General features: G+C 45.1%; 1 protein-coding gene across 1 annotated transcript in view; it reads left to right on the top strand.

The window, feature by feature from the left end:
* The window catches only part of LOC137334066 (copine-9-like), a 346,820-nt gene extending 335,490 nt beyond the window's left edge, over positions 1-11,330 (top strand). Inside the window, exons 20-21 of the mRNA XM_067998520.1 lie at positions 10,281-10,354; positions 11,139-11,330. Coding sequence (XP_067854621.1) covers positions 10,281-10,354; positions 11,139-11,330 — 266 coding nt within the window. The remainder of the gene's footprint in view (positions 1-10,280; positions 10,355-11,138) is intronic.
* The last annotated feature ends 14,185 nt before the right edge of the window (positions 11,331-25,515 follow it).

Below are 25,515 nucleotides of genomic sequence, written 5' to 3'. Positions count from 1 at the left end.
AAGGCATCTCCATAGCACGAGGAGGGTGTACAAGAAGGACAAGAAGTGGAATAGGAGATCCAACAACCAGCTGCCAGAGCAGGGGGAGCACAACTGATAGCCCAGAATTTTCAAGAACTAAAGGTTGACTCACCAAATAAATTCACTGCGCACCTATCTGTTCTCCCCTCCCCAACTCCCCTCACAAGTCCCTCAATTTCCTAGACTTCTTCCAAGGTTCTTCCCTTGCCATCATCCAAGTCCCAAAATTTGAAAGCGTACACATAAATGGACGCACAACTCTGTGTTTACTTAAAAAAACAACATTCACCAGAAAAGTCCCAACAAAATCCATTCTCCTTTTCTACAGCTACTTGACACTGTGACTGCCCTTGTGCCAACTAACTTGCTTATTCTAGTTCCTAATCTACCACTCCTATAAAGTGCTCCCAGAGTGAGATGAGGTTGAGCGATGGGTGGCTGGGATGGTTCCCCAGGAGCCTCTGAGACCTGAAGTGACTCATCCCAGGTTAGCTGCTATTCCAGAGGCGCCAGCTGTCAGAAGTCTGACACTTGTAGTAGCAAGGGGAACCTGACCAATGTCTGAAGCTCCCTCACGTGAAGGCATTGGAAAGGGTGTTAAGGAAATGGGTCCATTCTAGAGAAATAGTGACATCTGCACCCACTTCTTGCAGCCCACTTTTGCTGGGCAGAGGCTTAGAGGCAGTACTGGTCAATGTCAGCACAGACTGAATAGTCCCAATCTGGTCTTTGAAGCCCTGTGAAAGTATCCCGTTCAAAGCATCTGTTGCAGCATCGTTAGCTGTCACCCCCAAAGCCATAAGTGATGTTAGAAGCTCTTCCTTGCATCCTGATGCTGCAGGAATCGCCCAGGCTGTCACAGTCGCCAGGGTGTTCTGCAGGTCGTGGGAAACTTCCTGCAATGATTTGCAGATTCAGGTAGAAGTGATGATGCTCTTTAATTGGTTCAGTCTTTTAAAGGGTGCACCAGACCTGTATTTCCCTCCCTTCCAGCGGCATTAAGCCGATGAAGGACAATGTTTTGGCCTCTAAACCCACCCTGCATTGATGAATATAGCAGCGGGATCGCAGCGATTTCACATTGGCAGCAGTTAGGACCATCCAGCCACAAACCCCCCAAGAAGGGGAATCCAGGCTACGAGTGTAGAATTAATTCAGAGCACGCTGATCCAGATTCACTTCAGATTTGATTAGGAATATGAGTTTAGATATAATTAGGGACATGCTGATCCAGATTCAGTGCAGGCCTGATTGGGGATGTGAACAGGAAGTGAATTAAGTTTTTATTTTCACCAGATCATGATGAAACCGGAGTGGTGTTCCACTGCACATCAGGGCCAATATTTCAACCGACCTCAAAGCTGCTGTATTATCCAAAGTTCAGAATAACTAAGACACAAGGAGCACACTGATCGAGAGCCAGTTCAGGTTTGATTAGGAATGTGAGCTGGGAGTGAATTAGCAGCACACTGATCCAGAGCCATTTCAGGTCTGGATGTGAGCTGGGAGTCATTTATCAGATGAGCAAGTAATCTCTTTCCATTGGCTCAGCGAAGTTTGGAAACACAGCAGGTGTGGGCTGTGTGGAGCAGTGTGCTCACATAAAGACATTTGCAAAAAGGCCCCTTCGTTGGCTCAGTGAATTTTTCCCGTAACGGAGGCATATAGTGTTTGGAGGTTGCAGGTTTAGTACCTCATCTGCGCTGAATTAGCTGAACTCAGTTATAACTGGGGTCAAATCAGCCAGAAATAAAAACAGAAAATGCTGGAAATACTCAGCAAGTCAGGTGGCATCTGTGGAGAAAGAAACAGAGTTAATGACCCCGATATTAGGAGGGAGGCGGGTTGGCAGCGGGGGGTCGACGGGGCGTGTGGGTAACGCGCCCAGTGAATTTGGTGTGCTCCCACGCGATCGCAGCCTAATTGAAGGTACTTATGCGTGCTTCTGGGTTTCCCGTTCCAGACCTGCGCAGCAGGTGCACTGCACACCTGCATCACAAGCTGTCAGCAGGAGGAGCCCTATTTAAAGGGGCAGTCCTCCAATGCTCCTCCTGCAGCAAAGAACCAATTTTGGAATATGGAGCAGGCCCAGAGGCAAGGCTGCTCCAAGGTTCTCTGACTCCTCACTCCAGGTACTGCTCGATGGGGTGAGGAGGAGGAGGAGGGAAATTTTTTTTCCATCGGATGGGAGGAGGTGGCCTCCCTCCGCCACCAAGAAGGCCTGGCTGGAGGTGGCCGAGGAGGTCAGCAGCAGCGGCAATGTGTGCCGAACCTGGGTCCAGTCCAGGAAGCGCTTTAATGACCTAACCAGGTCAGCCAAAGTGAGTATACTTATGCATTCTCCCACACTCCGTCTTCCACATCACCTCCACCACCAAACAACTCCTTCTGCACTGCCACCACAACATCACTTCTCACATCCACTCAACCATCATCCTCACCTTGCCTGCACTTACTCACCGCCTCAGTTCCCATTCGAACACTACCACGCAACCCAATCCTCATACAATCTCATGGCTATGTCTCACACGCACCCTCCCATGCATCTCCCTCACGCTCACCCCCACCCACACCAATGCATGCAGCGGGTAACCAAGCAACCATCACTCAATCACGCTTCTGTGTTTTGCCTTGATAGGAGAAGAGATGCCAGCAAGCCCAGGAGAGGGCAAGGACCGGAGGGGGCCCTCCACACCAGGTGGTCTTAACAGACGCGGAGCAGCAGGCATTGGAAGTAAGCCGGACACTGGAGTGCCTGTCCGTGGCGGACGCCGAGACTGGGAGTGCATAAGCGGCTGGTGACAGAAATCTAACACTCAGCACTCATGATAGCGAATAATCTTAGCATCACTTGGCATCTGCAGCACCTCAACATCTGTCCACATGCTTAATATTGCTTTCTGTTCCCTTGCAGGGCCATCTGTGAGTGCCATGATTGCAGAGGGCGATTCCTCAGAGGACCTGCCGGCCTCTGAGGAATCGCCCTCAGAGGTGCCAGTACATGTGAGCACGAGCAGACCCTGGTGGCAGGGCAGCTGTGGAGAGTCCGCGTCGGTGGGAGCACTCTTCTCCAGGCTCTGCTCAGCTGGACCCAGATGCTGAACCCTGGGGGCCAGCCATGAAAAGGAGAGTTATCGAGGGCCAGCAGCACATTGCCGAGGTATTGGAACAGTTGCCACACGCACTCTCCACAATCGCACAGAGGATGGAGGAGTCCAACTCCTGCATGAGTGGAATGGTGGCACAGGTACAGGAGGGTATCTCCGAGATAGTGTCACAGGGACGTGAAGGCATCTCTGAGATAGTGTTGCGGGTAGCTGCGGGAATCTGCGATGGAGGAAAGGCTAGCCTCTATCGAGCTTCAAGCACGGCTCAACAATGTGTCCATTCAGGCCCTGACAACGGCCGTTCGGATTCAGGGTGAGCAACATTCTGCCGCCTTAAACAGGCTGACAGATACCTTACAACTGGCCTTCCAAGGCTTCACACAAGTCCTCCAAACTGTCATCCAGCAGGGTGGAATGAGTGATCTGGGCCTGGGCCAGGAGAGGGATGATGGGTGAAAGGGGACATGGAAGTGGGGACGCCACTCAAAGTACTCCCACGTCTCACCCGTTGCCCCCCTCTCAACCAGTTCACGCAATGCTGCCCCCTCTCCAGGTGGCCGAGTCTGCCCCTGCACAGGTGCAGGTGGAGCAGTCTTTGGAGAGGCCCTCATGGGCACCGAAACCCAGAGGGCGTCTGCACAAAGCATCTCATCGGTCAGGGCATGGACAAGAGCAACCTGCCACTACCTCTGCTGAAGCCACAGGGGTAGCACCACGTGGGGGTACCCGTAAATGTAAGGCGATGGTTTTGTGAGCATAAAGGGGATGCACAAGGGTGTAAGACAAAATATCATGTTTTTGATTTACTTTTGTTTGTTTTGCAAAAAAACATAAAAAATTGTTATCACCACTACTGCCACGTCTTTGCAAATCTTGTCTGGTTTGTACAATAATGCCCTTTCCTGAGGATCACCATGAAGACCCACAACTGATGACACCCATTGTGTCACTGCAGAGTGGGTGTAGGTGCATTTTCAGGCCTCTTTTGTGCAGACGACTGAGAGACGCCGGCGATGTCCCCGGTGGCACCCTGGAAGGATGCGGAGGAGAAGTTGTTGAGGGCAGTGGTGACTTTGACAGCGACAGGTAAGAAGATGGTGCTCGGGCCAGCTGGGAGCAGCTCGGCATGAAGGAGGCTGCAGATGTCCACGACTACATGTCGAGTGACTCTGAGCCTCCGTGTGCACTGCTCCTCAGAGAGGTCCAGGAAGCTGAGCCTCAGTCTGTAGACCCTATGGCGAGGGTAGTGCCTTCTGCGACGCATCTCTCTCTGCGGTTGCCCTCCCTCCTGCTGTGCAAGTGGATGTGTCACAGCACTGTGTTGTGGAGCTCCACGTGTCAGAGGTGGATGGCGTGGCTGGCGAGGCTGGTGATGCTGTTCGCCCTCCGAGGAGGTCATGACTGCAGCTATGGCGGCCCCCATCTGGAAGATGTACATCTGAGGGGGTCCGCAAGGTAGATAAATGTGTCTGCACACCGGGGTTGAGGTTCCAAGTTTGTGATTTTTTGTGTTAGGAGGAGGGTGGTGCAGGCCAAACTTTGTCCAAAGTGACAGAGTGGCCTCCTGCAATGAACGAGGGTCTCCCCCCACCACCTGTCAAATGGACCTTTGCAGCTGCCACAGGCTGATAGCTGCAACACGTCCATTTCAACTGGGAGTGTTTCCCCCAGTACGGGAAACACGCCCAGTTGACCTGAAAATCCCACCCCTCCTAAAATATCCTCCAAATCAGGTCTCCTAATGACCTGAAGTATCAAATTAATTGGATTTAAGTGGGATCCCGGCGGGAGTCCCGCATGCGGGGGCTGCGCCCGCATCTAAGCGCATCATTGGGGAACCCAGAAGTGGGCGGGTTGGAACCAGGTTCCAGACTCGCCCCGGGAGTCCCCAATTTTCGGAGCCCCCCCCCACCACGAACGCACCCGCTCGGACATCCGAAAATCGAGCCCAATGTTTCAGTTCGATGACCTTTCATAAGAACTGGAAGAAGTTAAAGATTTAACAGTTTATAAGCAAGTACAGAGCCAGGGAAAGTTGGGGGGGGGAGGAGTAGAGTGGAGGAAAGAACAAAAGGGAAGGTCTGTGATCGGGTGGAGGGCAGGAGTGATTAAATAACAAAAGGGATGATGGTGCAAGGCAAGGAGGGTGGTAATGGGACAAGTAAAGAAACAAAAGATGGGTCCAGAGGAGCTGTAAATGGCAACAGAACCATTACCAGCAACTGCAGTCTGAAAAAATAGGAGCAGTGGCTATGCTCTGAAGTTATTGAAATCATTGTTGAGTCCGGAAGGTTGTACAGTGTCTAAACAAAAGATGAGGTGCTGTTCCTCGAGCTTCCCTTGAGCTTCATTGGAACAGTGTCGGAGGCCGAGGACAGAGAGGTCAGAGTGGGAGTTGGACAGGGAATTAAAACGACAAGCGACCGGAAGCTCAGGGTCATGCTTGCGAACCGAACAGAGGTGTTCAGCAAAGAAATCATCCAATCTGCGTTTGGTCTCCCCAGTGTAGAGGAGACCGCGTCGTGAGCAGCGAATACAGTGTACTAAATTGAAATAAGTACAAGTAAATCGCTGTTTCACCTGGAAGGAATGTTTGGGGCCCTGGACGGTGGGAAGGGAGGAGGTGAAAGAGCACGTGTTACATCTCCTGAGCTTGCACGGGAAGGTGCCGTGGGAAGGGGAGCAGGTGTTGGGGGTGGTAGAAGAGTGGACCAGGGTGTCGCGGGGAACTCAGATAGGAACTCTGCAGCCAGAATTCTCTACCTTGTTTGCCATCTTGCAATCCCTCCTGAAATTGTGTGTTTGTGGACATCAGATAAGGATAGGATTAAGGTTACCGTTAATCTCTCTTACAGTCAAATAACCTACTGCCACTTACTGTCAAAAGATGGTGCATGATTAGTGCTAACTTTCGTGAGGTATCATAAGACGCCTGACATTTTTTAAAATTTGTTCATGGGATGTGGGTGTCGCTGGCAAGGCCAGCATTTATTGCCCATCCTTAATTGCCCTTGAGAAGGTGGTGGTGAGCCGCCTTCTTGAACCGCTGCAGTCCGTGTGGTGACGGTTCTCCCACAGTGCTGTTAGGAAGGGAGTTCCAGGATTTTGACCCAGCGACGATGAAGGAACGGCGATATATTTGGAACCATATCCCTGCAAGGAGTCAGTGCCTTCAAAAGAGGAGAGAAGAAAAAAAGATATTCAGAAAATAAGACTATGAAGAAAGGTGTGAAAGTTGATCATTTTTCTTTTCAATTATTTGATTTTTTAAAAGAGGTGAAACTCCCTCCTGAACCTGGTTACAACAGATTCCATTGTCGCACACCTGTCATTGTAATACACCTGTCACTTGATCAAGAACTAAAATTCTATTAAGATGTGAAGGAGCAGGGTCTCAGACCTTGGTCAGACAAACCATCCAGTATGAATTACTCTAATTTGCTGCACCTTGTAACCTGCTGCGGCTGTGCTGTGCTGGTGATCTCTGATGAACTTATTTGATGTGTTCTGATTGCACAGATTCATACAGAATATCCAAACATGCTGCCCTGAGGAAATTTCATAACGTGACATAAGGATTAGGAAGGGAACAAGCTAAGTAGTTCATAACTGTCCCGGAGCAAACTTCCTGGATGGTTTCCACTTGCAGCAGCTGTATGTGTTTGACATGCTCCCGCGAGGCCCTCAGCCCAGAGTTGTCTCCCTGGTGTCACTGAGTAATTCTGAATGATGTTTGCCTTGCCGTCTGTTTCTTTGAGTCTGTATGGAATTTATTCATCATGGGCATTGCCGTGTTTCACGCTGCTTTTTAATAGTTATGTGGAAAACCCAGCATCAATATTTATTTAATATTTATCAAATCTTTTTGCCCCAGAAGCCGAGAGGTTTATTGCCCATCTAAGAGTATGCTTACTTGCAGATATAATTTTTTTTAACTGTTGGTTGATGTTTCTGACTTGGCTATAACAGTTTATTTACATTTTGCAAAACATATTCCTCCAATTTATCTCATTTCACTCAGCCCTCCTCTCTTGCAGGTGGCAATTATGAAGGGCTTTGATAAGGTAAATAGGGAAAAACTATTTTCCACTGGATGGTAGTCAGTAACTAGAGGGCATAAATGTAATATTGTCAACAAAAGAATAATGGAAGCAGTTAGGAGAATTTTTTAGATAGAGGGTTGATCGGACATGAAATGCTAGACATGGAAACTGGTGAAAGCAGAATCCACTAACAGCTTTCGAAAGGAAAGTGGATGAATATTTGAAAAAAATTAAAAGGTATGAAGAAAGGGCAGGGCAATGGGACTAATGGGACTCTTTTAGAAAGCTGTAACAAACATGCCTCTTTCTGTCCTGTAAAATTCTGATTCTGTTCCATATATGGTGGGATACAGTTCCACTATGTCCCTCATGTGGTCTTTTTTCACTTGCGAATCGAGACAGTGACTATCAGTGGGCTGCAGGAACCATCAAAGCTAGGCCTGAACTTGCTCGCAGCTGATATCGAGGAGGATATCGTGCTCCTTATAATCCATGAATCCTGATTGACTTTTCCTGTTCCTCGGCTAAGGAATACTGCACCCAACAAAGTGCTATTCCTACTGCTGCTCTAGCTCAAAGCAGGGATTGAACCTGGAATTTTCATGCCCTACATAGATCGGTAGAACAACATGGGCTGCAATCACCCACCGAGCCATTTGGACAGGGTGTTCAATCCATGCATCTATTGAAAATGAAGAGCTTGCTTGTTTTTTGAGGCATAATGATCCAGAACTTTATTTTTGTAAAAGTATTCTTTTTGCTTTGGTTGGACAGTTTGAAAGGAATTCAATAAAATGTTTAAAAATATATATATATATCCAATCCCCTGTAGAAAACTCCTACTGTTTGAGGCTTGATAATTGTATGGAGTGGAGAGGGGGTCCTGAATTATCCCAAGGATTGATTATGTGTGTGTATAACAGGGTGTGCGTATGTTTGTGTGTATATTTATGCATGCATGTACGTGCGTGTGTATATGTGCATACACATATGCACTCTTATGTGGAGGGTCTCAATTTTCCTGAAGATTGTTGTCTATCTACTTTACCCTGTGGAGTAACTGGTGAAAGTCAGCCAAAAAAAAAATCAATGCATCACTCTTATCAACATTTTCCTATGTGCCTTTAAAAATATTTCTGTGGCCTATGACAAACAAAATAGAACCAAAGAAAGTATGGGAATGTTGGGCCAGCAGTGCCGTTTTCTAAATAATAAATCAATACTCCTACTAAGTTTTCCACAAATAATTGTATATTATTTACATTAAATTTAACATTGATTGCACATTTTAGTGAGGTGTATTGCAATCAAGTACAAAAGATCTATAAGAGAATAAAAATAAAAACGTTAATAGTTGACCTGAGCACCTGAGGCCATCTGTATTTAACTCCCTTCTGTCCAATTGGGAATTTTTTATATAATCATTTTTAAATAACATAAAAATTGCAAATAAAAATGTGTTTTTTAAATGTAACAACATTTTTTAATAAAAGGATTCCATACTCTAGTATTTTTTTCTCATTTTCAGAATGAAATTAGAAAAAAAGTATTCAACAATGTATGATGTTAATAATTTATTTTATTTAGGCCTTTTAATGCCTGATGCTGGTGGGGCCGTAAAGTCATCGCAACTTCCCCCACCCGCCCAATAATTTATACAAACTGTACTGAGATATTACATTACGTTAATTGTTCTCCTGTGATGCTGCTTGTAGTGAGTCAAAACCAGGTGTAGTCTTCAGGTGAGGGGGGTAGAGGGCAGAGGATTATTGTACCATGTTGTTCAGGTGCAATACAGTCCCCATTTTAAAGTTAATTATTCTCATCTCAAGTTTACATAGTCCTTCAATTTAATACCTTTGGCTCAGTGGTAGCACTCTCATCTCTGAATCAGAAGGTCATGGTTTCAAGCCCCACTTGAGAGATTTAAGCACATAATCTAAGCTGATGCTTCAGTGCTGTAGTAGCTGAGGTGCCACCTTTGGCTTGTGGCATTAAATCGAGGCCCCGTTTCCCCTCTCAGGTGGACATAAAAGATTCCATGGCACTATTCGAAGCAGAGCAGGGGGAGTTCTCCTGGTGACCTGGCTGACATTTATCCCTCAACTGACATCATTAAAACAGATTATCTGGCCATTTATCTCTTTGCTGTTTGTGCAACCTTGCTGTATGCATATTGGCTACCACATTTCCATATATTACAATAGTAACTACACTTCAAAAGTACTTCATTGGCCATGAAGTTCTTTGGGATGTCCTGAGATTAATGGAAATGAAAATCAGACAGTCAATCCTCAACACCAGTTTCATGCCTAGATTGCAAATTGAAAATCTACCCCAAGGAATTTCCCTGCTGCACAGGTTAAGGAGGTGGTAGATGCAAAATGGAGATGCCACAGTGCCACCGCTCGCAGGAGGGTATAATTACAACATGACAAGTTTACATTGTAAATGTGGGCAGAGGAATTTATAATAGAATGTGCACTGATGTAAGGTTTTTAATATAATATGGATTATATCCCAGTTCACGTGAAAAGCTAAATAATATTAATTGATAGCATTTAAGGTGAAAATTCTGAAACTGAAAGCACTTTTACATATTACCATTGACCAAATCAATTCCCTTTGTCCAGACTGACACCCTTTTCGAAGAGAGTCAGAAAATTGGGAGAGACTAGAAAAGCAAATAGATACTACTGGTTGGTTGCCAGTACATTGCAAGGCAGTATCCATCCAGAGTTTCAGCTGACACCATAGACTGTAAGAATGGAGCTTATGTTTGAATTGAATCCTGACATTAAATTACTAACTCCATTCCTCTGACTGGCTTCTGGTGATATATTTCTACTGTAAATGGAGTTTGGTGAATTTTTAATAAAAGATATATTTTCACCAGCAATGTCTTTGTTGCCATCTTAAATGTGGCCACTTCACATGATGTTGTGCACCTGGAAGGTAGCGGGTTTGTCATATTGAAACATATATGATATTGGGTCTTGATGGTAAATTAAACAACAAAATTCACTATACTCCACATTAGGTATTCTTTTCTATGAGGTGTAATTAGAGCCTTTAAAAAAAATCCTTTATTTTTCTCTGTTTTTTGCAGCTATGGAGGAACTGGATGGAGATGAAGTTCGAATCTCCTCTAGGGGGCGTATTGCAGAACGTGACATTGTCCAGGTAATAATAGTTACACTAAGGATATTAGGCCAGATTTTCCTCTATTGGTGCCCAATATGCACAGAAGCAGCTGCCCATATTTTTCCTCCACTGGGATATTTGCATACTGCACTCCTGGCTGCTGAGATTTACATCTTCTGGCTGCTGCTTGGAGCCAGAAGAAATTTTGAAAATTGCCTGTATTGTCTTCAACCTGCAGTGGGGTTGGGCTCCAGGATTGTCCTGGAGGCTCCAGGAATTGAAGATTAATCCCCAGGACACTGCTGCCAGCAACCCAGGAGAAAAAGCATAGGGGTATTAAAAAATCTGTGTTTCATTTTCTTTGAACAGTTATAAAAATATTGAAGATGGGAAAAAAAGGTTGTTTTGACTGACAGTCGCGAATCATCCAATCGGCTTTTCAATTGGCATGGGAAGGCGGTGCTCCGTGAGGATGGATGTTTTGGGTGACCAATGGCGGGAGTGTGGGGGTGGGGCAGTTGAAGGCAGGAGATCATATGATGAAACCTCCAGGAAGAGATGCAACCAAAGTTGGCAACCCTAACCTGCCTCCTCCGCCCCCCACCAGCCCCCGGGACTCCTGCAAATCTTCTAGGAGTAAGCCTCTGCACCCAGATTCTTCAAGAACTCTCTGCTGTGGCATCCAATGAGCATACATGGGGGAAGTATGAGGCAGGAGGCCGGGGACTTATTCAAATGGCTGTTAGGATTGTTTTCATTGTGTTATATGATACAATCTTACCTGGCACCATTCTTACCTGTATTGCCATGATTTCTCTTTCAGTTTGTCCCATTTCGAGATTATGTCGATCGTTCTGGAAACCAGATTTTGAGTATGGCTCGACTTGCCAAGGATGTTTTAGCAGAAATCCCAGACCAGCTGCTCTCCTACATGAAGACAAGAGACCTAAAGCCACGGCCAGCCCCTCCCTCTTACACATCTGCCTCACAACAATCATTTCACACGAGGATCTGAGGAAGTCCACTCTCTCTTCGATCATTGTATCTATAGACTGCTTTTAATATAATTCCTATTTGAACTTCTATGTGTGTGTGTGTGAGCGAGAGAGACCGGCAGGGGTTGGACATGCCCTCCTTCCATTGTAGACACATTGGCCGTATTTATTCCAGCTGCTAATGTCATCGTGGTGCTCATGGTTGACTGAATGGAGATAATGGAAACTTTCTGGATGAGACCCATCTATCATTTTGAGTTTGTGGCTTTGTAACAGCTACATCCTCTCCTGCCTCCAAATCAGACCAAATATCATTCTATGCTTTACTCTGTCCTGCTCTGAGCAGCCACAAATAATCATGCTTCCATCCCCCAAATGGCTGGAAATGAGCTATCAACATTTGCAAAGTGTTACAATCCTATTTGATTTAATACCAGTGGTTGCAATGACTATCATCACTGCAACATTGTAAAACTGGGTTCTGATATCAGTTTTTGAAGAAGAGGCAATTCAAAATCTTCGCTTTTTTCTTGATAACTTAGCAGTGATTTTGGACTTTGTTGAGATCAATGTGTTCTAGAGAGCAGGGAAACCTTATTGGGTGGGAAAGCAGAATTCAAGTTTCAAAGCAGATCAGTGCTATTGACTTCAAATCTTGTGGACCAAACTCCTCCTTGTCTTCTTGGAGGTAAACTGTTAAAGCACTAACCCAGGTTTCAAACACCAGAAGGTCAACATTGTCCTTCTTCACAGTAATGAAACGTGAATACACACAGGTTGATGCAAAAATCTCAAACTGCACACATCATTTGAAAGTAATCATTAGACATCACCTTCATCTAATTTCTCCCAGTCCATCTGCAGCAAGGCTCCATCATTGCTTTAGTCCTCCATAATAATCTATCTATCACCTTCTATTGACATTGTTGAAGACTGATATTCTCATTGGGTTCCACCCACCCCCCTGCATGCCATATTGTCATCCCCAAAACAGAGAGTAGGCAGATAACCTGTATCCTGGTCCCTTTGCCAGTATCACTGAAAAACCAACCACTGGGAGAGGCATAAAAATTACATGGGGTTGACTTGCCCTCCCTGAATTCCACCTCCCTGAATTGTAAGGAAGAATCTCTCTGGCTGGCTGGTTGGTACAATCAACGACCCCGTTCTGTTCCAAAGCATGGCTCAAATCTGGAACTTGGCTTGTAGAGATTCATGAGCCACACCACTTGGCTCCACATCTTGTTGGTACACCAGTGCTCTGTATAAACTTCCTGCTGGTGATTGTTTATTATCTTAAATTTTCTCCTTTCCCAATCAGCTGTACTGCACCCCAGGCCAAGATGTCAGACAGTTGCCCTTCCCTCCTTGTGAAGAAACCCCTGACTCCTGGTTAACCCCTCCCCTTCTGATGGCATGGAGATTTGGATCTCATGAAATGTGAAATCACAGCTCCAAACTTGTAATCTTACCATGATATACTATCATGTGTTGGAAATCCACTGTGCCATCCAATGTTGTCTAACCCCACTGTGCTTTCAAAGGTTCCTACAATAGGCTCTTTGAAATGTAGTGTTCGGACTCCCTGGAGATAGATGCTGTTAGGATGCATTTCTACTCTAGAACTATGATCCTGGGAGCAGACTGCTTTGTGAATGGTTGCATGTTCCCTGTGGACTGGTCCACATGTGCAGATTGCATCACTCTGCAACAAAGCATTATGGGAAGTACAGTTTGAAACTTCAGTTTTGCCCTACTAATAAGACTGATGCAAATCAGATCACAAGGTGAAATGAAGGAAAGGGAGATCTGTGATTGATCTGGTAAAGATGGAGCATAAGCCAAGCCCTGTCATTCTGTGATGTAGCACATCAATACGATGCCAACTGAAGGGCATGCCAAATAATATTTGTGTTTTTCATTATGAACCTATTAAAAAATATAACGGCAAGAGCAATTTATTACAGCTAAATATTTTCCCTCCCTCCTTACTTGAGGGCGTTGACTCTTGCTGGGTTACATATCTACAGAAATCAGACAAGTGTCCATTATTCTTCTGTGAACCTAGACAGAGTGTGAGCAGACTATTTCAAAGGGGAGCACAACAGCCACGCTCAATCCTGTCCTCACCCACCTTCCACACACACAAAGGTTCCCCCATGCAACATTTGGAAAGGTTGACAAATATATCAAAACACAATTTTCAGCCTTTCTAAAAGGCTAGAAGATTCCCTCCCCCCCCCCAACCCCCACCCCATCCTCCAAAGCAACCATTAACCTTTAAGTGTCCATATCCCTTTCATTTTTCACTAGGAGCCTTTAAGGACTGCCAGGTTGCATCCAACAATGTGACTCCTCACACTGTGTGCTTGGATCAGTCGAATTATTCCCTTGTCAGGCATTCACTGAAGTGGGGTTTACGCATGTTAACTGCTAAAATATTACTCAGGTGTCAGATTATATACGCAGCAGAAGACATTTTACAGGAATTGTATCTGTCTCCTGTTGAATATTTATCTGTATTTATTCCTTTCCTTCAGCTGAAATGTTAAATCGAGGAACCACCTGCCTGGTCAGGTAGATGTTAAAGACCCCATGCAAGTATGTGAAGAGCAGGAAACTTTCCCATTGGCCTAGCCAACATTCTTCTCCAACTAGCCCAACCAAAAATGACGTTGGTGGGACATTGTTGCCTCAGTTTGGCTGCCACATTTACCTATATAACAATAGTCGCCACACTCCAAAAGTAATTGATTGTGTGAAGCATTTTGAGGTGTTTCAATAATTTTTATCAGACTTCTTAAATGCAAAGGTTTTTTTTTTATGTTCCGTAGATTTGCCAAATGTATAATAGAGAAAACATTTGATCAACCGCAGTGCTGTCAGAAACCTCCAGAGCCGTGTGTTGCCATAAAATACGGATATTCTATGTTTGCAGGAGCATATACAGCTACAGATAGGAGCAATTTTAACTTAACCTGTCCATCAGGAAACTGACGGGATCAATCAGGTGCAATGATAGTTTAAGTCCCCGTCCGATTTTACTCTCCATTGAAGTTGGTAGAGAGTAATATTGGGTCTTCCACCCAATCCTGTAGGTTTCCCGCCCGGCGAGTTAGGTTAAAATTACCCTCAGAATGTTACTTTGGTGTCACTCCAGGACTTGAGCACATGATCTAGATTGACACTTCAGTCCTCAGGAAATGCTGCACTTCTGTAGGTGCCAATTTTGTGAATGAGAGAGTAAACTGAGGCGTCACCTGATTCTTCAGGTAAATCCCATGGCATTATTTGAAGAAGAGCAGGGACTTCTGATATTCTTTCTCAACAACATTCTTTCCTCAAGAAACAGAATAACTAATCACATATCTCATTTGCTGCTTGTGGGACCTTGTTGTACATAACTGCCTGTCATGTTTGCCTATATAACAGTGATTGCACTTCAAATGTAATTAATTGGCTGTTAAGCACTTTGAGGCATCCTAAGGACATGATAAGGTGTTATATGTGCAATATCTTTACAGACAGGAAAATAAGAAATGCTTGTAATCCACAGGGATATATATGAAACAAAGAGACAACACTTTTGCATCTAATATAGTCCCTGTATTCTACAGAAACATACATGTCCATGTTGAACATAGGAAGACCATCAGCAAAATGACACATTGTTTTCTTTCCAATTCCATATTAGCTGCCTTGTTTCCAAAATCTTAAAAAGTCTTTGGGAAACTTCCCCCAACAACCTAGTAGGTAAAGGCATCACATTAAATCATACAAGTCAAAGATTGCAGTTTTGTCTTCTAATCTCGCAGATTTGAGCCAGGCAACACTTGGGGCTCTACCGAGCTCCCAGGCTAGGGAGCTGAGAGAAATCAGCCAAAGTTCCTGTTACTGATTGGTATCCACTGACACCTGCTGGAAAGTATGTTGGATGGGGATAGGATCAGGCTCAGATGTGACATTCCCCCCCCCCCACAGTCGAATAGACTGCTAACATTCACTGTCTAAGCCGACGCATAATGAATGGCCACTTGGGTGAGGCCCTAGGAGGCTATGTAGAAGCGTAACCATGGAGAGAGTCAGCCCTCTCAGGAGAGGTAGGGAGGAAAGGAGGGAAAATTGGAAATAAAAAAGATAGCTTTGGTGTGCCTCACTCAAATGACGTCACATAGCTGAATAAATTGTTTGAGACACTCAATCCTTTGAGACTTCTGTACTAGCAATATATTGTAGAAGCAATATTACTATTTCCAGACTTTACTGGGTGTGTTTTCACTTTTGGGTCCGCATACGGGGAAACAATCAAGGATTTACAGGAATAGCAGTGTGGAAAAGCGACAGGTTCAGGAAAATTCTGGTCATGCGGCAGCTGCATTGGTGCTGGTCAAATATAAGGAATCTTACAACACCAGGTTATAGTCCAACAGTTTTATTTGAAAATCACAAGCTTTCGGAGGCTTCCTCCTTCGTCAGGTGAAGTGTGGGGTTCCTTGAAGGTTACTGCATTTATAGTCAGAGAACAATACCTGGTGATTACAGATTCTCTGACTATAAATGCAGTAACCATCAAGGAATCCCACACTTCACCCGACGAAGGAGAAAGCCTCCGAAAGCTTGTGATTTTCAAATAAAACTGTTGGACTATAACCTGGTGTTGTAAGATTCCTTACATTTGTCAACCCCAGTCCATCACCGGCATCTCCACATCCTGGTCAAATATGTTAGCGTACAGACTGTTTGAACGCTGACACTGTTGATGTGCCAGTGTGCTAGGCCCATAGAACCCAGGAGAGGTTTGTGCTTGTGTTTCTCTTCACATGGCTGAGTTCCTGGTCTCAGTCTGGCTGCTGGGAAGTGTGTGGAAAGAAGAACCTTGCAGAGTGAGGTGAAGAGCGTTCCTAGCAGGAGAGGGAAGGTCTACGGATGGGTTACATTTTACTACTCTACAATTTCTAGTGGCTGGTTCAATTGCACAGTTGGCAGAGGCTGGTGTACAGGTTGTCTTTTCACTCATTCAGCACTGAGAGATCTGAAATAACGAGAGAAAATATACAAAAAATAGTGTCCCTGAAATTCCGATAGTTTGGCAGGGTGGAAACTAGGCTGATCTATTTTGGGGGGTGGGGGGAGAGGGTTCAAATTTGGGTCGTAGATTAGATCCACCAGTTTTATGCCCCATTTACATTCCACCATAAATTGCACCGGAAATGAGAGTGGGAGAAAGATACCACCTTAACAAGATCATGGGGTTAGGACTGAATGATGTCATCTATCCTAAATTCCATAATTTCCACCCTAGAAAACTGCCTCAGATATGTCACTATAAAACAGGGGTATTTTATAATAACAGCTGACAAAAGCTTATGCTGGATTATTAAAGGCGATTTGCAGTGTTTCATAGTGGTATTGGATAGAGAGTCATAACTACTTTACGGTTTTTCTTTGGCTTTTATTTTGCTGTTTATGTCTGAGGCCCTAGTTTCATTTGGAAGTCTTCATTGAAACTATTTTTGCTTTGGGAATTTCCCTAAGATAAACAGAAAGGCTGTAAAATGGGTTTCCCTATGGGGATGTCCTACTTTATAATTTATATGTTGGAGAAAGTAGAGGAGGAGGAAGCACTGCAAGAGATCTACACTCTCATGCAGGTACCTAGCCTCCAGTGTGTATAGACCCAGAAGATCATTCCTAAATATATCCCTGGACCTATGTCTCAGATGACCTCTGTATTTTGAAGAACATATGCAGAGGTTCCTGGAGCTGCCACTTGCTCCAGGATGCTTTGCATTGTAGAGAGGCCCTCTCTGATGTTGCTACCGCGGATGACTATCATTGATACCATCTCCTACACATTTTCGGAGAGGCTTTGCAGTTCCTTCGAGTGATTTTGATGTTCTGCTAGCATCATTCCTTTCATGGGAGGACACCTGAGATCTTCATCCGAATGCTCTTCATCCAGGAGCTAGCTTTTCTTTAGCCTCCACTCAGGAACATTATTCTCATTTTCACTACCTCTTCCTCTGGCTTCCTTGTGCATCACCCAATGTCCACTCTTCATCTAAACTAGATCACCCCAAGTGAGACTATCTGGGCCGATGAGTGTGAGGGAGAGAATAAATGATGCAGTAGGCAAATTTGTTCTGCTGCAATTGTAGGTCCCGGCGATAGTCCTTACCCCCCCCCCCCCCCCCCCACCCCCACTCTCTGTGGAATCTTTCTCGCTTCTGGCTTCTATGGAGATAAAAAGAATGAGAAATGTAACGAGTTTCCTGCTGTCTGTTTTTTCTATCCTGTTAGTCTTATGTAAAGGTCTCTTCAGAGTATGAGCCTCGAAAAAGAGAAACTATTTCTGATCTTTGACCATTGGCACTTGATCAGCACAAATTGCCTAAGGGTGCAGGGCATCCCACATCTCTTTTCCCTACAGCATTAGCTGAGTGAGTTCCCAGGATTTCCATTGCTCCTTCTCCTGTGGTATTAAGTACACATGTCTGCTATTCCTCCTCCTATAACCTGTCATCCTCAGTAATTGTGCACAATCTTTTCCTGCATGACAAAAGAATGCTTGTCACTGTCAGTCACAGACTTTCTCATTTCACAACTATTTGATAATTTTCCTCAACTCTATTATGGGATCCCCGCTGGGATAGTAAGACTTCAATGGGCATGGATGCATTGCAGGTTACTGCAGTCATTTAATTTGAGTCTCCCATGTGCAAGTGTCACTAAAGTGGATTTAGTGCTCAGGGTGATACACTCGGGTTTATGAATGAGCTTTTGGGATAATATATTGGTCTACTTACTGAAATGTCCCAAATATACATTAATGGCAGTTTGAAACCATAACACCTACCTGTGCTGACCTTGTGAGGTCATTAAACTTTTTCCTGCTTTGGAGGAGTCCTGTGGTTAGGGAGTTGCTACTCAGTGCCTGTACTATTTCCTTTCACATGGTTCTTGACTCTATATTTTCTGGTTTCTTGCAATCCACACCCACAATTCTGCCTAATTTTAGCTAATTGATGTCGAACATCACTCTCAGTGAAGTTTGCAACTCTTCCTTTGATTTCTCTGCCTGGTATCATTTTCTCTTCATCATGCCTGCATTATCCCCTCTAAGGACAGTACAACTTTAAATGCTGATGCTGCCTTCAAACCTCTCCCTGCTTCATGAGTCTCCCTAGCATAACCAACCAATTGCTGGTGGGATTTGCATCATCACCCCTCTCAGCAATATTAAAAGGAGGTGCCCCTGAAATTTCGAACAGTGTCAGGGCCAGGCGGCGGGTGGAGGTGTGCCGTTCTGCCACGTTTCCGATGGCAAATCGCAGAACTTTGGGCTAGTATATTTGCACAACTGTTGCAAAAGATATATACCAATTAGACAGCTTCTGCATCTAAGTATAATTATCCTGTCATGGGTATAGGCCAGGAGACAACCCTGAGACATACACTAGTCGATTGTTCTTAAATGTTGTGCAGTATGAGATTTGATTCGAATTGTTCCTTTTTAGCTCTATGTACAGTATCCCAACTTAGTTGCTGTGCAGGTATCCTTTGGACATCCTTTTCCTGAGCATGCTCACTGTGTCTTTCCTGTTCCATTGCACTATAGAATCAGCAGCACAGCGGAGGCACTAGAACCAGTACATTCTGTCATTGAAGGGCCCTTTATTGAGGTGATAATGATTCTCATTATTGCCATGTTGGGACTAAAGTATTTGAACACTTTGGTACAAAGATTACATTGAGTCCTGTTCTCCACCTCATTGTATCTCTCAGAAGTGATGTTCTGTACTGTTCTGAAGAAGAAAAAAGAAAGGATTTGCATTTGTATAACGCTAAGCAATGATTCAAACTGCAAAGCACATTCCTTCATTAAAGAAATTCTCCTAATTTGCATGTATGTGGGTGTATGGGGAGATGCCACTCTGTTTTGCCCATAAAGGGTAAAGGTTTGGGGCTCAGCTATGATATCAGTCATGGTCAACTGGCTTGTGGGTATTCTCTGTCTGCCCATAAATGAAGAATGGACAATTAAGTGAAGTACTAGATGGCAGCCAGTACCCATGGAACTGAACTCCAGCATAAATCTGCATCTTCTAGGAGAGAAAATTGGACTGGAGAAAAAAAAAGGAATTAAAATGTATATATATATAACTGGAGTGTTCCTTACTGTGTAGCTGTGCATTGCAGGTATAACCACCAGAGGGCACTTGGTCCTTCTAAATTGTGATTCCTGAACACTGGAAGAACAGAAGAGACAGAGAACATTGTTACTGCAACAGCACCATCTCCAGGTCTGATAGATTCAAATGAACATTTCCTTTTGAATAAGATGCCACCACAATTGTCATGATTTACACAAGCGTTCAAAGAGCACTGTTTCTTTACCCCCTTTTCTCAAAAGTGTACCATGAAAAAAATAAAAATTGATCACTATGTGTATGCATATGTTCACACAATTAAAAGTCTTGTGTCTGGCCTGTGTCGTAGGGTGTCAAACTTAAAATGATATGAGGTACGTCACATCTCAAAAGTTGTAATTGGTTCAGGTAATCAATATGTGTTAAGGTGATCGTACTGACATATAAATATCCCATCACTGCTGGACAGGTAGAAAAAGCTACCACCACCAATCAGGAACCAGCAACCCCTCAAAACAGATCAAAATGCTAATTTTGTTCTTAAAAACTATCCATCAGGAAGCAGTAACTGCCCTCCCACAAAATAAAATCAAATTGCTCAATTATTTTCAACACTACCAATCATGAAGCAGCATTATCAGAAACCCAAACAATCAAATTACTCAATGTTTTCTAACTTGTTTGAGTGGTTATATTATTTTCTTAGCCAGCTGACTATATCCATTCAAAATAATATTAATAACACAACAAACGCATATAAACTTAAATCATTCATGAAAAATTAAACTTGTCCATAAAATTGTCTTTGTCCTGTTGGAAATTTGGCCAATATATTTTACCCTTAGAGACCTAACCTCTCTCTGGGCCTGGGGCTGGAATTTTCTTCCTTTCCTGGAATTTTCTATCATTCTTTGACACTTCCTGTTGTTTCTCAAGCTTCTATGCATAAGTGATTTTACAGGGCTCTGTACATCATGCATTACCTCGCTGTCCAGTGACATCACTGCAAGCCTTCCAGCAGCTAGTCTGGTTTATGGTATATACAATCCCCTCTCACCTGAAGTCCTGTTGTGAAAATGATCAAAATTTTGTACAACCCCTATCCATTCATTTCACGTTCTTTGTAGTGAATTCAGAACCAGACAGCACCTGTGGATGTTAGAATGCTGCACTGTTCTGCATTTGAAAATAATTATGAATATGAAACCATAATAAAGTGGACAACATATTAGTGGAGACCTTTTTCTTTAGTTGTATCAAAGATGATGATTTCAATCATTCAATATTCCATTATAATTCTGTAACTCACTCCCAGTTATCCACTATTACATTTTCAATCATCCAAACTCCTTGATCAGATCATTCAAATGTCTGATATCCTCAATGAAATATGGAGTTTCAAGACTGAGGAATGCAACAGAGGAAAGAGTAATGGGATCAAGTAAAGATCGCCTTCAAACCATTGCATCTGTGTAGCAGGTAAGACGAAACTGCCCTGTGTCAGCATGTAGGATGGGAAAGGGGGATGATGCATCAACACGGTGAGTGAAGCAAGGGGTGCAGTGTACCAGTGTTCTGTGTCTATGTGTGAGGTACACTGTGTCAGTGTTCTGTGTCTGTGTGTGGGTACACTGTGCCAGTGTTCTGTGTCTATGTGTGGGTACACTGTGTCAGTGTTCTGTCTCTGTGTGTGGGTACACTGTGTCAGTGTTCTGTGTCTGTGTGCGGGTACACTGTATCAGTGTTCTGTATCTGTGTGCAGATACACTGTGTCAGTGTTCTGTGTCTATGTGTGGGTACACTGTGTCAGTGTTCTGTGTCTGTGTCTGTGTGCGGGTACACTGTATCAGTGTTCTGTATCTGTGTGCAGATACACTGTGTCAGTGTTCTGTATCTGTGTGTGGGTACACTGTGTCAGTGGTCTGTGTCTGTGTGGGTACACTGTGTCAGTGCAGTGTCTGTGTGTGGGTACACTGTGTCAGTGTTCTGTGTCTGTGTGTGGGTACACTGTGTCAGTGTTCTGTGTCTGTGTAGGTACACTGTGTCAGTGTTCTGTGTCTGTGTGTGGGTATACTGTGTAGTGTCTGTGAGTGGGTACACTGTGTCAGTGTTCTGTGTCTGTGTGTGGGTACACTGTGTCAGTGTTCTGTGTCTGTGTGCGGGTACACTGTGTCAGTGTTCTGTGTCTGTGTAGGTACACTGTGTCAGTGTTCTGTGTCTGTGTGTGGGTACACTGTGTAGTGTCTGTGTGTGGGTACACTGTGTCAGTGTTCTGTGTCTGTGTAGGTACACTGTGTCAGTGTTCTGTGTCTGTGTGTGGGTACACTGTGTAGTGTCTGTGTGTGGGTACACTGTGTCAGTGTTCTGTGTCTGTGTGTGGGTACACTGTGTCAGTGTTCTGTGTCTGTGTGCGGGTACACTGTATCAGTGTTCTGTATCTGTGTGCAGATACACTGTGTCAGTGTTCTGTATCTGTGTGTGGGTACACTGTGTCAGTGGTCTGTGTCTGTGTGGGTACACTGTGTCAGTGCAGTGTCTGTGTGTGGGTACACTGTGTCTGTGTCTGTGTGTGGGTACACTGTGTCAGTGTTCTGTGTCTGTGTAGGTACACTGTGTCTGTGTGTGGGTACACTGTGTCAGTGTTCTGTGTCTGTGTAGGTACACTGTCTCAGTGTTCTGTGTCTGTGTGTGGGTACACTGTGTCAGTTTTCTGTGTCTGTTTGTGGGTACACTGTGTCGGTGTTCTGTGTCTGTGTGCGGGTACACTGTGTCAGTGTTCTGTGTCTGTGTGGGTACACTGTGTCAGTGTTCTGTGTCTGTGTGCGGGTACACTGTGTCAGTGATCTGTGTCTGTGTGTGGGTACACTGTGTCGGTGTTCTGTGTCTGTGTGCGGGTACACTGTGTCAGTGTTATGTGTCTGTGTGGGTACACTGTGTCAGTGTTCTGTGTCTGTGTGCGGGTACACTGTATCAGTGTTCTGTATCTGTGTGTAGATACACTGTGTCAGTGTTCTGTATCTGTGTGTGGGTACACTGTGTCAGTGTTCTGTGTCTGTGTGTGGGTACACTGTGTCAGTGTTCTGTGTCTGTGTAGGTACACTGTGTCAGTGTTCTGTGTCTGTGTGTGGGTATACTGTGTAGTGTCTGTGAGTGGGTACACTGTGTCAGTGTTCTGTGTCTGTGTGTGGGTACACTGTGTCAGTGTTCTGTGTCTGTGTGCGGGTACACTGTGTCAGTGTTCTGTGTCTGTGTAGGTACACTGTGTCAGTGTTCTGTGTCTGTGTGTGGGTACACTGTGTAGTGTCTGTGTGTGGGTACACTGTGTCAGTGTTCTGTGTCTGTGTAGGTACACTGTGTCAGTGTTCTGTGTCTGTGTGTGGGTACACTGTGTAGTGTCTGTGTGTGGGTACACTGTGTCAGTGTTCTGTGTCTGTGTGTGGGTACACTGTGTCAGTGTTCTGTGTCTGTGTGCGGGTACACTGTATCAGTGTTCTGTATCTGTGTGCAGATACACTGTGTCAGTGTTCTGTATCTGTGTGTGGGTACACTGTGTCAGTGGTCTGTGTCTGTGTGGGTACACTGTGTCAGTGCAGTGTCTGTGTGTGGGTACACTGTGTCTGTGTCTGTGTGTGGGTACACTGTGTCAGTGTTCTGTGTCTGTGTAGGTACACTGTGTCTGTGTGTGGGTACACTGTGTCAGTGTTCTGTGTCTGTGTAGGTACACTGTCTCAGTGTTCTGTGTCTGTGTGTGGGTACACTGTGTCAGTTTTCTGTGTCTGTGTGTGGGTACACTGTGTCGGTGTTCTGTGTCTGTGTGCGGGTACACTGTGTCAGTGTTCTGTGTCTGTGTGGGTACACTGTGTCAGTGTTCTGTGTCTGTGTGCGGGTACACTGTGTCAGTGATCTGTGTCTGTGTGTGGGTACACTGTGTCGGTGTTCTGTGTCTGTGTGCGGGTACACTGTGTCAGTGTTCTGTGTCTGTGTGGGTACACTGTGTCAGTGTTCTGTGTCTGTGTGCGGGTATACTGTATCAGTGTTCTGTATCTGTGTGTAGATACACTGTGTCAGTGTTCTGTATCTGTGTGTGGGTACACTGTGTCAGTGGTCTGTGTCTGTGTGGGTACACTGTGTCAGTGTAGTGTCTGTGTGTGGGTACACTGTGTCAGTGTTCTGTGTCTGTGTAGGTACACTGTGTCAGTGTTCTGTGTCTGTGTGGGTACACTGTGTAGCGTCTGTGAGTGGGTACACTGTCTCAGTGTTCTGTGTCTGTGTGTGGGTACACTGTGTCAGTGATCTGTGTCTGTGAGTGGGTACACTGTGTCAGTGTAGTGTCTGTGTGTGGGTACACTGTGTCAGTGTTCTGTGTCTGTGTGTGGTTACACTGTGTCAGTGGTCTGTGTCTGTGTGGGTGCACTGTGTCAGTGTTCTGTGTCTGTGTGTGGGTACACTGTGTCAGTGTTCTGTGTCTGTGTGTGGGTACACTGTGTCAGTGTTCTGTGTCTGTGTGTGGGTACACTGTGTCAGTGTTCTGTGTCTGTGTGTGGGTACACTGTGTCAGTGTTCTGTGTCTGTGTGCGGGTACACTGTGTCAGTGTTCTGTGTCTGTGTAGGTACACTGTGTCAGTGTTCTGTGTCTGTGTGTGGGTACACTGTGTAGTGTCTGTGTGTGGGTACACTGTGTCAGTGTTCTGTGTCTGTGTAGGTACACTGTGTCAGTGTTCTGTGTCTGTGTGTGGGTACACTGTGTAGTGTCTGTGTGTGGGTACACTGTGTCAGTGTTCTGTGTCTGTGTGTGGGTACACTGTGTCAGTGTTCTGTGTCTGTGTGCAGATACACTGTGTCAGTGTTCTGTATCTGTGTGTGGGTACACTGTGTCAGTGGTCTGTGTCTGTGTGGGTACACTGTGTCAGTGCAGTGTCTGTGTGTGGGTACACTGTGTCTGTGTCTGTGTGTGGGTACACTGTGTCAGTGTTCTGTGTCTGTGTAGGTACACTGTGTCTGTGTGTGGGTACACTGTGTCAGTGTTCTGTGTCTGTGTAGGTACACTGTCTCAGTGTTCTGTGTCTGTGTGTGGGTACACTGTGTCAGTTTTCTGTGTCTGTTTGTGGGTACACTGTGTCGGTGTTCTGTGTCTGTGTGCGGGTACACTGTGTCAGTGTTCTGTGTCTGTGTGGGTACACTGTGTCAGTGTTCTGTGTCTGTGTGCGGGTACACTGTGTCAGTGATCTGTGTCTGTGTGTGGGTACACTGTGTCGGTGTTCTGTGTCTGTGTGCGGGTACACTGTGTCAGTGTTATGTGTCTGTGTGGGTACACTGTGTCAGTGTTCTGTGTCTGTGTGCGGGTACACTGTATCAGTGTTCTGTATCTGTGTGTAGATACACTGTGTCAGTGTTCTGTATCTGTGTGTGGGTACACTGTGTCAGTGTTCTGTGTCTGTGTGTGGGTACACTGTGTCAGTGTTCTGTGTCTGTGTAGGTACACTGTGTCAGTGTTCTGTGTCTGTGTGTGGGTATACTGTGTAGTGTCTGTGAGTGGGTACACTGTGTCAGTGTTCTGTGTCTGTGTGTGGGTACACTGTGTCAGTGTTCTGTGTCTGTGTGCGGGTACACTGTGTCAGTGTTCTGTGTCTGTGTAGGTACACTGTGTCAGTGTTCTGTGTCTGTGTGTGGGTACACTGTGTAGTGTCTGTGTGTGGGTACACTGTGTCAGTGTTCTGTGTCTGTGTAGGTACACTGTGTCAGTGTTCTGTGTCTGTGTGTGGGTACACTGTGTAGTGTCTGTGTGTGGGTACACTGTGTCAGTGTTCTGTGTCTGTGTGTGGGTACACTGTGTCAGTGTTCTGTGTCTGTGTGCGGGTACACTGTATCAGTGTTCTGTATCTGTGTGCAGATACACTGTGTCAGTGTTCTGTATCTGTGTGTGGGTACACTGTGTCAGTGGTCTGTGTCTGTGTGGGTACACTGTGTCAGTGCAGTGTCTGTGTGTGGGTACACTGTGTCTGTGTCTGTGTGTGGGTACACTGTGTCAGTGTTCTGTGTCTGTGTAGGTACACTG

Source organism: Heptranchias perlo, chromosome 17, assembly GCF_035084215.1.
Source record: "Heptranchias perlo isolate sHepPer1 chromosome 17, sHepPer1.hap1, whole genome shotgun sequence".
NCBI classification, from domain to species: Eukaryota; Metazoa; Chordata; class Chondrichthyes; order Hexanchiformes; family Hexanchidae; genus Heptranchias; species Heptranchias perlo.
This window is presented reverse-complemented; position numbering and strand designations above follow the sequence as displayed.